At 43.2% G+C, this 16,421-nt stretch overlaps 1 protein-coding gene across 2 annotated transcripts in view; it reads left to right on the forward strand.

Annotated features, from left to right (window-relative positions):
- ARIH2 (ariadne RBR E3 ubiquitin protein ligase 2) overlaps window positions 1-16,421 on the forward strand; it is a 29,606-nt gene that overhangs the window by 8,359 nt on the left and 4,826 nt on the right. For both annotated transcript variants that reach the window (XM_005420196.3, XM_031056347.1), the window contains exons 2-12: window positions 4,618-4,685; window positions 6,368-6,431; window positions 8,432-8,579; window positions 9,073-9,194; window positions 10,093-10,202; window positions 11,030-11,147; window positions 12,647-12,697; window positions 12,797-12,818; window positions 14,299-14,450; window positions 15,488-15,631; window positions 15,986-16,054. In XM_005420196.3, the coding sequence (XP_005420253.1) occupies window positions 4,618-4,685; window positions 6,368-6,431; window positions 8,432-8,579; window positions 9,073-9,194; window positions 10,093-10,202; window positions 11,030-11,147; window positions 12,647-12,697; window positions 12,797-12,818; window positions 14,299-14,450; window positions 15,488-15,631; window positions 15,986-16,054 (1,068 nt within the window). The remainder of the gene's footprint in view (window positions 1-4,617; window positions 4,686-6,367; window positions 6,432-8,431; window positions 8,580-9,072; window positions 9,195-10,092; window positions 10,203-11,029; window positions 11,148-12,646; window positions 12,698-12,796; window positions 12,819-14,298; window positions 14,451-15,487; window positions 15,632-15,985; window positions 16,055-16,421) is intronic.

Here is a 16,421-nt window from a genome sequence, read left to right on the forward strand (position 1 = left end):
GATCGTTGTTTTAAATTCCTGATACCATATCTCTGTAAAAATGAGGATTGAAATGCACCTCCAAAAAATAGGCCTTCCCTTTGAGAAAAGTGAAATGAACTGATGAGTTATGCATGTGATATAAATATGCTTGAGCAATTTCTGTAGAACATAAGCTCTTCAAAAGATTGTGGTTTTTTTAGCTTTTAGGAAACATTTCTGTCTGAATTAGCAATTGTCAAGGTGGCATGGTTGAAAAGATTTTCTGCTGTAAAGAGATGAAACAGCTCTCTAAGCACCTTGGCTTATCTAAGGCAGCTAGTTGAGACAATTGTTTTAGAGCCCTCTGAACACAGCAAGGGACCTGCAGAAATTCTTTGCAAACTCTTTTGATATTGTCTTATCCTAAAGAGTGCCAGACTCTCTTTCACACTTCAGAAGTGTGAGAATTTTGCTTATCTTGGAGACTAAAGAACCTAGAAGATAAATGGAGATGGAAATAATAATGAAAAAAAATATTGTGCACTCTTCCAGAAAATGGATACATTTGTGTTTGATGCAGTGGCATTACAATTTTTTCCACTTTCAGAATCTGATTTTGTTCAGCACTATGTAAAATCTTCTGACTTTTTTTACAATTCCTGTAGAGCCTTTTCCTTATGCAAAGCAGCTTCCTCATGGCACCCTTGCTCTGTGCATAGGCACTGCCCCCCTTCTCCCGTGCACTGATCAACATTTGGTGCCATTCCTGGCAAACAGCAGCCCTCCATAAGTCAGAGTTAAACTGGTGGAGGTTTGGAAGAGGCTTTGGAGGTGATAAAGTTCCTGTTTTAAAATAAAGCTGGAAATGGCAGATTGGATGAGATTCTGTCTGTTCAGCTTTGCTGCCACATCATGGAGAAAGAAGTTTGGTCTTCAATCTGAAATGTTCCAGGTTCAGATTTGGACTGGGCTTTTATTTGATATTAAAGTTTTAAGCTGTTGGTGGAGAAATGAGAATGAGGAAAAGAAAAAAAATGGCATGAATATTGCTTTCAGCTTCTAAACTTTATTAAATTTAATCTCAGATAGAGGAGTTTGGGAGAAGTCAGGATATACAGAGGTACTGGCTGGGACAAATAATTGATGGGTTGCAGGCAAATACTGGAAGAGTGCAGCATATAGAATAAACATTCCCCTTTGCACTGGGGTCTGTACAAGTATTTCACTGAAAGAAGCTGCTGCCAGCAAGACACCAAGTGGGCTGTGTTACTGCCTTTTTTGGTTCTTAGGATTCTGAAATGAGAATAGAACAGTTTGAACAAAGCAGACAATTTATCAGAGGCATAATTTTTTTTAATGTGTTTTGTCTGAGACAAAGCATTTCTGTTCCTGAGATCTTGTGGCACCCAGTGATTGATAGGGGACTGAATCAATGCTCTTTCTGAAGTGTTTTGTAAGTTTGAGATACTTCATTGGGTGAAACTTCTGCCTGTCAGGGAAATGCTTCATTGGACAGTGTGTCAGCAGTATCAGCTTCTGTATGTTGCTTCTTCAGTGCTGTAAGATACTGAATATGTATACATGGACCAAACTTCTGATGGCAATGGTATTTTTCTGTGTTCAGCATGTTTTTGCTCCTGCTTACAAAGAAATACTTCAACTGCTCTGGAGTGTTATTGTGGAAGAAGTGGCTGACTTGGTACAATCATTCAGTCATTGTGAGTACACAGTCGTTGAAGAGAGGCTGGGGAACGCTGCTATCAATAGAAGCAGGCTTTTGTTAAACATTTGTTTTTCTTCTCATGCTTGTTTTCTGGAATCTCCTCAGTAGTGTTGGCCCCTACTAATGGTATTTACATTTGTAAATTCTTCTGAATTCCCAGCCTTGCTGCCGTTTAGCAGGACATAGCATGTGGTGAGACTCCACTCAGCAGGCACAGCCCCAGCGTCATCAGCTGTTTGCTCCTCTCCCATCCCTCTTCCTTACAGTTTGAATGTTACTGTCTTTAATCTCTGAGAACTGGTACTCTGTGCCAAGGAGACTGTACATTTGTTGCTGCAACTGTCTGACTCTGGGAATTCTGTTTTGCAAGATCACATGCACTCCGATCAGGTAGTATCAACAATTTTTCTGCTTCAGGGCTTTTATGAAAGTGGTCTAATGTCATGGATCAGGCTTTATGAATTGAAAATTTCTATTTTTTATGTTCTTGTGTGCTTTGTATTCTTGTGTGCTTTTACAATGAAAGTACTAAAATTAGCACTACAGCTGATCCAGTCAGTGCTTGTAGTTGGAGTTAAATAGGAATAGTCACAGAAGCTTTGTTACTCTTCTAGATCTGTTAGTCTGGCATCCTTCTGGAGCATTAATTCCACATTTTGCCTGACATATAATTTGGCTCAAAAGCATTTGATTGTGTTAGGATATTTTGTTAGATTTCAGAAATGTCTGCTGGTATTTGTCTTTCTCTTTCCATACATCTTCAGTCTTAAATGTACTTGACTCCTCCTCAGGGAACAACTAACTCCATGGAATTGTGATGCTGCAACAAATGCTATACCTCCGGCTCTGAAAACTCGACTGAAAAATACTCATTTTCCTATGTTACAAATCAGCTTCCCATTTAAGTCCAGCAGTTTGTTTTCTTCTGTCAGTTCTTCCTTCCTGCTACTGAGAAATAGTTTCATTACTGCTAAAGAATGATTCATTAGCATGTGGTTTGCAGTTGTAGGAAGCCAGTCTTGTAGAGACCACATTCCTGGTGTCTTGTTTGTTTTACAGACTCAAATGCAGATGTTTTCCTTGTACAGACAAGTCAGAGGTGTCTGTCTGGGTCTGCCAGGTTGGGGGCTTAAGATAACAACCCATCCCAGGCTGGCAGTGTCACTGCATCCATGCAGACTGTGTGTGTTGGCAGCAGCAGCCCTGTGTGCCACGCTCCATCTAATCACAGGCTTCTGTGCTGGGAGGGAGGGCAATGCTGCCTGGCAGCCTTTGTTTTCAGAGGGTCACATCACATTGCTGCTAAAGTTGAGGAAGGTGACATGCCAGATCTTGCACAGCGTGACCTGATGCTTTGGTTCTCCTAGAAAAAGGGTTATTTGTATATTGAAAATTGCTCTTTTGTTAGTGGGATTTCTTAGTGGCCCGCAAAGTGGGCACATCAGAATGTAGATAAGAGTCAATTAAACACCACATCTGCTTTGTGTGTTGGTATTGCCCTGGTTTAATTCACTGACCCAACTCAGCTGTCCTGCACTGAAAAAGCCAGTGCAGGATCAGGGCAGTATCATGTGGCAGCAATAGGTCAGTTGTGTTGTGAAACTGCGCCTCTTCAGCAAGGTTGACTTAGGAGAGTAATGGATATGCTGCCTGGGTGTGCAGAGCCTGACTGTTTTTGTAGGAGTGACCATTGCTTGTTTTTCCTTCCAGGATTGTGTTGGTGTGCTGTCTGTACTACATCACATGCTGTGATTCACCTGTAGCAGGGTTCAGGAGGGCCTGTGGCATTTCAGCCAATGATTGGGACTGACAGCTTCTCTAGGAGAAAAAAAAGCAACTTTTCCTGCAGCTAGAACAGGAGGAGTTGTTTTCTGTGAGCAGAGTAGAGAGATGCCTTGCTGATAGCTCATCTTGGAGTGAGGGAGGCAGAGCCCTTTGGTGTCAGAGGGTGTTTGAATGCAGAAGTGCAGATCCTGAACTTGCCCAGGTGCTTCCAGCACAAATAGCAGTGAGGAGACAGGCATTGTCAGCCCTCTGAATTCCCCTGGAAAGGGTCTGTTGTTTGGAGGACAGCTGCTTTGTTTGAACTCTAGGACCTGAAGGGCTTGAGAGCAGGGTGAAGGTCTATCAGCTCAGCAGATGTCTGTCCTCTTGGTGGGTAGGAGTCTTTTTGTGCAAGCAGAGAAGTCTGTTTTCTTCTGAAATAAACTAATACATAAATGAAGGAGAACTTGTTTGCTTGTACCCTTGTAGCATGACTTTAAATGTCACATTGCATACTCTGATGGTGCTCAGGCTAGCACGGATTGTGCTACTGTTTGCCAAGAGTCCACGTAATGCAAGCAGCTCTGCATGGAAACAGGCCCTGTCACTGGAGTTTTCTGTCTTCCTCTCCACTCCAGCGTGTAACTTTCTTCTCTGCAGTGAAGGGAAAATGTTTTGTATTTTCCCCATACACTTTGCTGTCCCAGTTTGCCTGTCATATTTGCTGTCTACATTTGCAGCCTGTTGCTGCTTCTCCACCTCAGTAAGGGGCATCTGTCTGCCCTGGGGTTCCTACTTTGCATTTTTGGTGAGGACCCTGATTGCAGTCTAGTGAGGCCCTCTGGAGTGGTGGTGACAGTCAGGACTGGATGTGGGGCTCCCATGAGCAGTTAAGCTAATCCAGTGCATTCCTGATTCCTTCCTCTCTGTGCTGTTGTAACAAAGTACATGAGTTAGTTTTTGGTACACCCATACTTCATTCCAGCTTTTGTATTGCAGATGTTACTGGTTGTGAGCATCATGTCCAGCAATTTAATGTGACTTGATTATCACTGGAATGTTGTACTGAGATTGTACAATTTGTATATGAAAATCATACTCCTAAGCAGAGGTGTGGCTTCATAATGTGCAAAGTTTGACCTTTTTTTTTTCTTTTATTTTCCACCTAGGTATCACATGCTGTTGCAAAGCTAGTATTAGTTAGTTTCCACTGGCAAATCTCAGAGATTTTGGAAAGGTAAGTGTAAATAGTCTTATCTCATCTGTGCTTAATGCTTTCCCACCTGACTTTGCAGAAATGCTCAGGGTGCTCCATAGGTATTTTTGGCAAGTGTCTTTGGACCTGGAAGCAGGACACACAGTCCATTTTGGGGAGCAGAGGAAAGCTACTGATTTGTTGAGGCTACACTGCCTGTAAGAAATTTTTAAGCAGGGAGAGGGTAGTAGTGGTAAATGTCTGTCAGTTCAGGAATTATTGTTATGCTGGGAGGCCTCTAGATAGATTTAGTTTAAATTTTGAGATAGCAGATTGAGAGTGCTGCATCTGTATTTATTTAATAGCCATAAAGATAACATATGTTCTGCTTTGAGCACAGGAGCCATAAATCATGCAGGAGCACTGACCCTGTATTGATGTAGTCTTTAGTAGCACATTCACATTGAAGTTTTTGTTCCTTTTGACCTTAAGTAATGTTTTTTTCCCGAGCTGGCCAACATTTGGAGAGCAGGGGAAGATAAAGTGAGAGAACTGAGCACTGCAGCTCCCTTGTTGGGTCAGTGTCACTGTAATTAACAAAGCCTCTCCTGCTGATTTCAAAAGGTTCAGACTCAGCCCAAACATATGTGGGAAGTGCATTGGGAGGCATTGCTGGCTGCAGCCCCACCACAGAATACTGGCTCAGAACTGAGCATTGTCTGAAAATAGAGAGCATATCAGCTTGACTCATTCTGCTGAGACATTTTTGGCCCTGTAGCCAGCAACTTTATCCAGAGAATGTATGGAAAATGCATCCTGTCTATGGATGCTGTTGCCTCCTTAGTTACCCTGTATCCTGTGAAAGCTTTTCCCTGGGGTTCAAGGAGGATGAGATTCCTGCATGGCAATTCTGGGTGATCCTGCAGGTTAACTGATGAGGCCTAAACAAGAGGAAATTTGGGGGAGGGTTTACTCCTAAAGTGATGAGTTTGCAGATTGTTCTCCAATTGATCTAGTCCTCAAACTTCTTTCTTGATAAAAAATGAAATTGTCAAAAGGAAGCTCACTAGTACAATTAAGAAGTGCTGGTGAGGAGGGAGGACTTACAGCGAGGCCACAACAGTGATGCTGCTGTTTCTGAATTCAGTGAGATACAAACATTTGTCTGCAAAGGAAATTGCAAACAGCAAAATATGTTTAATTATATGGCTGCTGATAGACAGCTTCATATGCCCAAAGGGTGATAATCTGTCACAGAGTAATCACTTAAATAGACAATAGTCTGGAGTTAAAGTGACACTTAACCAGGACAGCTTAATTTTACAGAGGAATAGGAGACAGTCCAGAGCCTCACTGGTGTGTGTTATTGTGGACAGTGGCTTAGGGCTACTCTAGGAGTGTGGATGGAAAATCTTAGCTTAAAAATAATTTTTCAGGGGAGGGCGATAGTTGTAGAAAAATATTCATCAAGATGTATAAGGGAAATGTTAATCCATTACCAGGAGAAGTAGTATTTCTGGTTCTGAATAAACTCTCATAAGGTTTTGTTGATGGGAGCTCAGCTCTCTGAAGGAGCCTCACACAGGAGACATTTCCACTTTCCTTGTTGAAACCTACCCTACTATTTGCACAGAGACAACTGTTTATTCAGGCAAGAAGGATCAATTTAACAATGCCAAATGTATCCAGAACTTGATTTGATCATTCTTCAATTGCCTTTTCAGGCACAAGTCTAATCCTGCCCAGTTGCTAGTAGAAGCTCGAGTTCAGCCCACCTCATCCAAACATGTAAGTATGCAAACCATCCCGTCTGTTCCCTTGGCAGGCACCTCTGACCCCCCTCCTGGGGGATTGCATTACTAATGGCATCCTCTGCCCAATGTTAACCCTTTGCAAGCTCTGGTCTGACACTCTGATTCATTGCTGCGTTTACTTCTGAAATGAGAATGCATTCAAGAAGTCTCTAATATTTAAATAGCAGCTTTGCTCTTGGCTTGCAGGTAGTGTTCAAGAATCACTTTCTTCAAGAAAATTAGGATCATTTTTTGGCACAAGTGATGGCAGACAATGGAAAGAACAGAGTGCAGGGGCTTGGCTGCCTTTTCCAATTCTGTAAAGACACTGAAAGGAAGTTCTGGCTGCATAGAGTGAGCAGAGCTTGTCTGTGTCTGGAACAGATTTTTTTAGATTTTTTTTGTCTTTTCTTTTACCTTTTTTATCTTTTTTATCTATTTGCACTGCTCAGCTCAGGGATGCTTAAGCTAAATTTCCCAGTGAATTGTGTTGCTGCTGAGTCAGTCAGTGCTGATATTTGAACCAACAACTTGTTTTTTATAGCCAGGGCTACACAGATCTTCAGATACTTCCCACCCCCTTTAAATAGAAACTTCCTGTTGCATGCTTATGGATTTCATTCACAGTGGGTGTCTTGGTACAATGAAGAATTACCCTAGGAACACATTGCCATGTGTCAGATTATGGGTGATAAAATAATACATCTGGGAAGCATTCAGGGTTGTGGGGGAGAGGAGATCTTAAAAGTCTGGTTTGGCATCTGAGCTCTCTTGTAACTAGCAGATAGTGAAAAAGCTAAGCTTTGACAGAAGTGCAAGCTTCATGGACTCCAATTATCTGCTTAAAGTCCAGAAAAAAAAAATCTTTCTAATTTGACATACCTGCAAATTAGTCTGTGTATTTCAAGATTTATTCAAGTCTTGTATCAGCTGTCCTTTGAGTATTCCCCTGCAATGGGGATCCATTGCTGATCCAGGCAATCAGTGCAATTACAGACTCAGTGAATCTTGTTCTGGTCTGGAAGTGAGGCCACTTAGAACAAATTTGCATGACTTCCTCTTTGATGTGGCCATGCCATGAATCAAGCTCTGTCAGTCATGGTGCTGCTGCTCCACGTCTCCAGCACAGAGGTCAGCCTGGAAACTGATGGCAGGCTGACACCAGCTTCTCCACCAGTAGCAAATTGATTATATGACTTCTCTGTGAAAGGAAAACTGCAGCTGACAGCTTTGTAGAGCCTTGGTTTTGATGATGTTGGGCTAGACCTAATTCTGCAGGTCCCAGGGGTGAGTGGAGATGTGTTGAAGGCTGGATCTGTTGTCTAGGGATCAGCTCTGCACTACATAGGGGGAAACCAGACTACTTTCAGTGGCTAGGTTAAGCAATAGCAGTTCTGCCTTATTTGAAGCAAACCCTCTTAATCCTTTTCAGCTGAAGGGACAATGCCTGTTTTGCCAAATGTAGCATAGGCAGAAGATGAGATGGGAGGTGATAGTTTGTGAATTCCCTTTTCTCTCTATATAAACACTCTACAATTATGTCTTCCATTACCCTAAATTACTGTCTGGTAAAAGGGCATTGCTAAGTCTGTTTGCAGTGACAGCTGCTCTCCAGAGCCTGTGGAGATAGTCTGGCCCAGCTAACAAAGAATATCAGTAAATCCAGGGAAGGGCTAACACAATGACATGTTTCAAACAAGGCAAGAATAAGAACCAGAAAAGCAAAGGGGAGTTCTAGGCAGCACTAGAGAAGAGGCAGAAACTCTTCAGTGACTGCCAGCTTGTGCTCTGTGAGATGAGAGGTTCTTGAGAAGGACTGACTCTTTGGGGCAGTGCAGCACCTTAGCACCCCAGCTGCTCATGAACCTGTTCTGCCCTGGACCTCCCCGGAGACCAGTGTCACAGTGAGGGTGATGCAGGTGTGTGAGGATGAGCTGAAGATGCTCTGGGAGGTCTGGGATGCTCTCACTGCCCTGCTGCTTTGTCTCTCCCCAGGCAATGGTACATTCCTCCCACCACTGCGCCGTGTGCATGCAGTTTGTCCGGAAGGAGAACTTGCTCTCCCTGGCCTGTCAGCACCAGTTCTGCCGCAGCTGCTGGGAGCAGCACTGTACAGTGCTCGTCAAGGACGGCGTTGGAGTCGGTGAGTTCAGGCTGGATCTGCCCCACTGGACATTCTGATGAGTCAAGAGCATGACTGTAGCAAGTTAAAAACTGCAAATCTGTTGAACAGGATTTGCATCTGTGATGATGTACTGTTGCAATGCCCCTGGAGTGCTTGTGGATGCAAACATCTGTTCCCTTTGTGCTGGGGAGAAGCCAGTAGTTGCCAGAGTTGCTTTGGGCTTTTCCAAGCCTGTCTTTCGTGTTAGCATGGCAGTAACATGTAATTTTCTAATTTAAGTATCTGACCTTGTGAATACTGGTTAAAGCACTCACTGGTCCTGGATGCACATGTGCCCTGTCATTTTTTGGTGAAGACAGTTGGGCTTCAGCTTTTCAGCAGCCCTGATTTGTCTCACAGTTGTATCCCTCTTGCCACAACAACAGATGGCACTGAGGAAACTGTGCTGAGTACTCTCTGTGCATTCACCACTTAGTATGAGCTGCACTAAGATGCTGTTTTCTCTTCTCAGGGGTGTCCTGCATGGCTCAGGACTGTCTACTCCGGACACCAGAAGACTTTGTGTTTCCATTGCTGCCTAGTGAAGAGCTGAAAGACAAATACAGGCGCTACCTCTTCAGGGACTATGTGGAGGTAGTAGATTTTTTCAGTTTTAAAGTACCCTGGGCCAAATCACCAATGACTTGCAGAAATTTTGTTTGAAGTGTCTTGCATCTTTGATTAGAACTGCAGTAGCTGCAGCAAAATTGTCCTCAATAGGCATGATGTGGCTGCTTCTATAGGACAGGCTCACTGACAAAATGCTCTAGCAGGTTGCCAAAGTAAATTCTGCTGTAAGGTCATCCACTAACTCCTTGGCTGGGGCTTCAGAATTCTCAGTGTTGCAGCTGAGAATTTCAAAACTTCAATCTGATTATTCTAGTCCTTCTTGTTCTTACATAAATATTTTTAGGTTCAGAAAAATAAGTCCCTCAACTTAGGGTAGTCCAGCTGAATTGGCTTGCTCAATTACATTTTATGTGAGCTTTTTTGAAATTAAAGCAGCAGTTGTTAAGGTCAAATATGCAGGAGTATTCTGATAACTGGGAACAGACAGGGAGCACTAAAAAAGCAGCAAAGCAATATGAAAGCATGGTGTCACCTCTTCTCAATGAGACCCTTTGGGAAGAAATGGCCACTACAGGACAGCAGCTAAATAGCTTCTGGGAGATAAGGAGAAGATGGGGAACAAGCTCAAATGGAGTAAAGTAATTTGTTTAGTGTCTTTGTGGGATTTTGTTTGTTGTGCTGACTTAGTTTGTAACCATCCATTTGAAATCCCTGTTTTAAAGAAGCTGTAAGTAACTGACAAACCTCTTCCATACCGGGAAATGCAGGATCAGCTCCGATAGCCAAGACCTGGTGACACTTTCCACTCATTTTTAATACAAAACAACTGCTTTGTATGGTTTTGAGGATAGGAATGGTTAAAATTGAACAGATAATGATCTCCTGCCCCCACTGCTGATCTTACTCCTTGTTGTGTCCACAGAGCCATTACCAGCTGCAGCTGTGCCCTGGTGCAGATTGCCCTATGGTCATACAGGTACAAGAGCCAAAGGCCCGGCGAGTGCAGTGCAATCGTTGCAATGAGGTCTTCTGGTAAGAAACACAGAAGGTTACAGATCACAGGGAAAGTCTGTGCTGTCCTCAGGGCCAATCCTTTTGCTTGCCAACAGTTTGGATGTGTAGAAGTATCTGAAATGCTTTGCTAGAGTTGTTTGTAACTTGAGTTAGCCTGAGTAATTGGACACTTGTGATCTGACTTCTGCAGGTGGTCAGACGTCCCCTTGCTTCCTAAACTCCTGGGAACTTGGGTGTTCTGACAACCAGGGAGCACAGCTTGAGTAGCCAAGGGGTTACAAATCTACCAGTCTCACATTTTGGCCAGGTTAAAAATTTTCCTGCAGAGACAGTGGTTGATATAAATTCTGGTAGTAAACATGGGGTCCTTCTTGCTATCTGCTAGTATTGAGTTTTTAAGTTTGTTAAAAACATTTGACTCCCAGTTTAGAGACCTAGCTTTCTGGTATCTCCATGCAAATGGCCCAGGATATAAGCAGGTGTTGTCAAGTCATGCTTATACAGGTGCCTGGTATCTGCCACTGGGGTCAGGCTACTTGTAAGTGACTGGTCCACCCCAGAACTCTGCAGTCATGTTAGAGGAGACATAGGTGGTCTCTAAGAAGGGACAAGTCAGCCCTCAGACACATGATTTGTCAGGCCTGGGTTCACTTCCATCCTCACTCTGGCTTTTACACAAGAAGAAGGGGGAATTGGAGTTCAGTTTTGGTCTTCACACTCTACTAATACACAAGAGCATTTCCATCCCTTACTGGGCCCCCAGATTTTGGTCAGGAAAACCTCAATCCTTGAGTCATTTCCGTAGAGATTGATATGTTTTTTTCTTTTTTCTCCCCCCTTTTAAGCTTTAAGTGTCGGCAGATGTACCACGCACCCACAGACTGCGCTACCATTCGGAAATGGCTCACCAAGTGTGCAGATGACTCTGAAACAGCCAACTACATCAGTGCTCATACTAAAGATGTAAGGACAGGCACCTGCGTGTTATTTCTTGTCCTCTAGCCCTGCCTGGAAACCAGGATAGAATCCTATACACACATAGCATTGTGTTCTTTTTTGCAGACTGCAAATCCTTACAGCTCCCTAGGGACTGTCAAGAAGCTTCTGTCAGAAGCTACTGTCATATGTGAGCTAATTACATCCCTATGGCAGTGGTGTAACTCAACTGAATGCCTTGGGAAAGCTTTGTGTGGGAGGCTCAGCTGCCCTCCTGCAGTAAGGACCTGGTGGTCCTTATTCCAGACCTGGTGTGAATGTCTTTGACTGCCAAGTTTGTTGTCCTCCCACAGGCAAAAGAACTGTGGGTACTTTGAAATGATCAGTGGAGATGTATTTAAAATGGAAGGAGAGGCTGGGCAAAGTCAGTACCAAATAAGGCACCAGTGGTGTTTAAGCCTGCAAAACTTTGTGCAGTACTGTGAGCTGGAGGGCAAGGGAAAAAGCCTTGATTTGGCGATGACTGCAAAATGGAGCAGTTGAAGTCTGTAAATTAGATATTGAAGTACTTCTAGTAGGTTTAGACCCCAAGACAAAGAAATAGTATTACATACTGTGCACACTAGCCTACCTACTGTAGAATTGTTGTATAAATAGACTATCTTTACCCTCTAAATTACCTGTCTAAGATTAGAACTTTTGATGTCTTTTGGGCATTTTGTGGCCTGACCTCAAAACAGTTCTTGGCTACATTGTGCTACCATGGCCAGTGGCAATTGTGACAGTGGTGATTAGCTGCAGGCTTCAGTTATGTTAGGAAAGGGGATACATAGATACACCAGAGATTTCAAGCTCCCTTCCTTCTCTGGAGAAGGTGTCAGCATGGTGATGGTATTGTTTCTGCTATGCTTATTTGTAGAATTTTTATTTTATTGAGCGCTATCATGGCATACATTTTGCCTGACATGAAAATTTATACAAAGTAGCAAAACTTAGTTCCTCCTTTTTACCTGTGCAGCCCAAAAAGTATATCTGGACACTCCAGGGTATCTGTGGAGTGGGCATATGTGCAGCTTTCCTGTGGTTAGGCAGATTCTCTGCAGGTAGCTGAGATGTCATTTGTTAGTGGCTGCTGAAGGCAGAATATAGTGACAATTATCTGTAGTCATATGATACACTGTCATACATGAACTAATCATGTCCCTGTGCCTGAGTAACTGCAGAGGGGTAACTCAGCAAGACCTTCAGTTTTACATGGAGTAACAACAGTAAATTTGTTTTCTTGAGCAAACAGTCCAGTGCTGCAGTGCAACTTCCTGACTTTGCCTTTCTACCATCTTTTAAGTGGAGCTGTCAGGAGCTGGTGGGAAGCAGGGTACAAATGCTAATATTCTCATACGAGAATATTTCTCATACATGAATGCATATTTTTAAGGAAAAAAGGCAGAGAGGAATAATCACACAAGTGCTGTCATTCTTCAGAAGGCTGCTAGAGTTGGATCTAACAATTGTGTCTGTTTTCTCAGTGTCCCAAGTGCAATATCTGTATTGAAAAGAACGGAGGCTGCAATCACATGGTGAGTAATTCCCTGAACATGTCAAACCTCCCTTGTTCTAAGTGGAATTTTTTCCCACACTTTGTACTAACCAAATGCCTCTTGTCTCTTCTTTTTCAGCAATGTTCCAAATGCAAGCATGGTAAGTTTGGTTTGGAAGCTGTTTTCTCTGCAGTGTTTGTCAGTGGTGATGATCCCTTCTCATTTTTTCGTGATATTAAGACAAATTGTGAATACAGGCTGAAATATTTTCTCCCTAGTAAAAGCTGAACAGGACATTAATTACAGATTTCTGTGTGATAGCTTTTTTTTTCCCCACTGGCTGTGATCTCAGCTGAGTTCTACAGTGATGATTTGGCTTTTGCCCCTGACATGTCTATTGGATAGAGAAGTCTCCAGAATATTAACAGTGCAATCCATCTCACAGGAGAGCTTTCCATATAATTCTGTTTGTAATCAGCTGAAAATATTGTCAAACGTAGCCATTTACTCAGATCAGCTTAAGTCCTTCTGCTTAGTGATGAGAATAATGAGCTTCAACTCAGATTAAACTGCAGGAGCTGTGAATTGTTATATGGAGCTGCAGATGTTGAACGTCTCAGTCCACTCCTGTGCAATTAGCAGCCTGAGTGTCTTTGGCCCATTGTGTGGCTCTGTTTTTGCACTTACCTTTTCATGGCAGAATTAATTTCTGTTTAATTTCTGCCTTGGAGTGAGATAATTCAGAGGGCCGAATACAACTAAGTGTACCACTAGAAACTATTGTGATATCAGAACCTTATTGGGAAGGTGATTGAAGATGACTGTCCTCTCATTTCCTTTGGGGTTCTTGGCAGCACTGGATGTGCTTTGATGGAGCTCTGTGACAAGGGGGAGCAGGCAAGTGCCAAGATACCATGGTGACTTAGCACTCGAGAAGGCTGATGAACTTGGGAATTACAGTTTTCAGTCTCATTATCATAAGTAACACAGAAGGGATTCTTATTGTAGCAACTTAGTCTCCATATTTTTTCCTTTGCAGCAGAACACTCACAGCCTCACTCTGAAATCAGAAAATTGCCATGTTTTGCTATTTTTATTATTGCTCTCTTTACTTTGCCTTCTTCCTATTTCAGCTGCTTCTAACTCCAAGTGTCATAAGCCAGTGACATCTGACCTGGGTTGTTCCCTCCTGGAGAGAACTGAGGGCAGGCTTTCTTTTGCATTACTTAGTTCACTTTTGGATCCAATTGTTTTATTCAGACTGAGGTTTGCACGGGGCAGTGTGCCCATGCTGGGGAGGGTGCAACTCACAAAAGAGACTGGCAGCGTCTTTTCTAACCCAGTGACAGTATGTGCAGGGTGCAAGTGCAGTTCTGTCCAGTGGTTTTGGTGTACAGGATGCAGAGCTTCAAGATTTACTTTCCATAGTTGAATGAGAGGCTGTGCAATTAAAATCTTCAAGACAGGCTGGTATTTTTGGCTCACTGTTGAGTTCTGTTTTGCAAGATGATACAAAACGTGTGCGTTTCTTGGCTTAGCAGAAATATCTGAACACAGATGGGCTCTGTCTCCTGAAGTTTTTCTTTCTCAGAGGTTTTTTTTTCTGTGCATCACAGTGGGTTTTTTGCTGTTTTCTGCAGACTTCTGCTGGATGTGTCTGGGAGACTGGAAGACTCACGGCAGCGAGTACTACGAATGCAGTCGGTACAAAGAGAATCCTGATATTGTAAACCAGAGTCAGCAAGCACAGGCCAGGGAGGCCCTTAAGAAGTACTTGTTCTATTTTGAGAGGGTAGGAGACATCTCCTTGGCCAGAGCTGCTGTAGCCTTTTAATGCTCCCTGCCTGGTGCAAAGGTCATTGCCAGCAATCTCCGTGCAAGAAACTGCCCAAAGAGAATCTGTACAGAATTTTCAGGCCCTGTTGTTTTTCACTCAAAATCCTGCCCTGAAAGTCCCATCCAAACCGGTGATGTCATACCCAAAGCAGTTTGTATTCACTCCTATATTCCCTTGTGCTAGAGAAAATCAGAATTATCTGTGTGCCACTGTACTATGTACCTGCAGGCTGAGTGCTGCTGCAGTAGATAGATATTGCTCCAATCATTTCCTTTCAGAACTGGGGAACTTCTGTTCCTTGCAGTACATCTTTATACAGATAAAAACTAAATAAATTTTACCATGTTCAAAGCTCTATTGGCTGTAGCAAAATTTTTACTAAAATTTCGTGTAATCACATTTTTAAAAGTTGCTATCAGAGCATGTCTGTCCACACAGCAGGCTCCATGCACCTGGCCATGCAGAGCAACTCTACAGCAGTGTCTCTAGAAGAGAACGTGGTAGATGTTAAGTACTGCTGCATTTCAGTTTCCCCATTAAAATGAGTTTATTCTTCACAGCACGAGCCAAGTCCTGTCATAAAATAAATGCCTTCATTCCTGGTTCACCAGACCAACAGGCTTTGGGAAATAGCCATGTTTACAATGTGAACATGGATCCTGGAGTTCACTGAGCTCATGTCAAATGTTAAGTCGAGGAATCACCATGACTTTCCCCTTGTTAGACACGAGGTCGCTGTGTGACCAGAGGGCATTCCTACTCGGAGGAGCTGGATTTGCTCCCTGTTCTTGCTGCTGTCAGTCTGTTGTCTACAGCCTCTGCCACTTGCTACTGGAGGTGCTGCCTTGCCATTCTTTCCCACAGCATGTCTTGCCTTGCTGGACTCCTGCCCCACTCCAATTTCTGCTTGCTAGAGCTTGTGCTTTTACAGCAGTAGTACTCTGTTCTCATGCTGGTTTTTTTTCCTTTCTCTGTCTCCCCACCTCTTGCAGTGGGAGAATCACAATAAAAGCCTACAGCTGGAGGCACAGACATACCAACGAATCCAGGAGAAAATCCAAGAAAGAGTTATGAACAACTTGGGAACATGGATAGATTGGCAATATCTACAGAATGCTGCAAAACTACTTGCAAAGGTGAGTAATTGTCTCTTATTTGGCACAGCAAAGAGAATACATGCCAGAATGCTAAATTCATAACAGCAAGTAAGAAAGGAAATTTCAGAGTCGTGGTTATGTGAGACAGTACTTCTGGTGTAGGACATGAACAAACCAAAAATCATCTAGGAGTGACCTCTGTGAAGTCATACTCCACAGTACACAGACCTGCATAAGTTCTTCCAAGGAGGGTGTAGGAAATTCTACTAGGAAGTCTCCAGTTGTCAGGAGGTAGCTTCTTAGCCTGTAGTGATTGCATAAATATGACTGTGCTGACTTCCAAGACTGAGACTCCTGTCTTTTTCTCTCTCTCTCCCTCCCACTCTTGGACAGTGTCGTTACACCCTGCAGTACACATATCCCTATGCCTACTACATGGAGTCTGGTCCCAGAAAGAAGCTGGTAAGATGTTCTGCTCTTTTTTTGCTGATAACTTTTTGGGGTATAGCTGGCAGCATGCTGGGCTGAATTCCAGAGCTGGGCAGTGTCTGAAATATTAGTCCTGAGTCTGAGGTAAGGACAGGATAAATAGGTGGGTTTGCACCTTTCTTCTTCACTTCAAGTCGACCAGCAGCTCTGTCCTCTTATACATTACATTATTTTCCCAGGGGACTTCACTGCACTTTCACTAACAAGCCATTTATCCAGAATGTTTTGAGGCTGGAAGTGTGCATTTATTTCTTGGTAAGATTTATCACAATGCTGTGGGCCATATTTCCTGTGAAGAGCTGCTGGAGGAGAGCTTTTCCTTGGATCAGGGTGTAGCTTT

The sequence above is a fragment of the Geospiza fortis genome, unplaced genomic scaffold (genome assembly GCF_000277835.1).
Source record: "Geospiza fortis unplaced genomic scaffold, GeoFor_1.0 scaffold70, whole genome shotgun sequence".
In the NCBI taxonomy this organism is placed as follows: Eukaryota; Metazoa; Chordata; class Aves; order Passeriformes; family Thraupidae; genus Geospiza; species Geospiza fortis.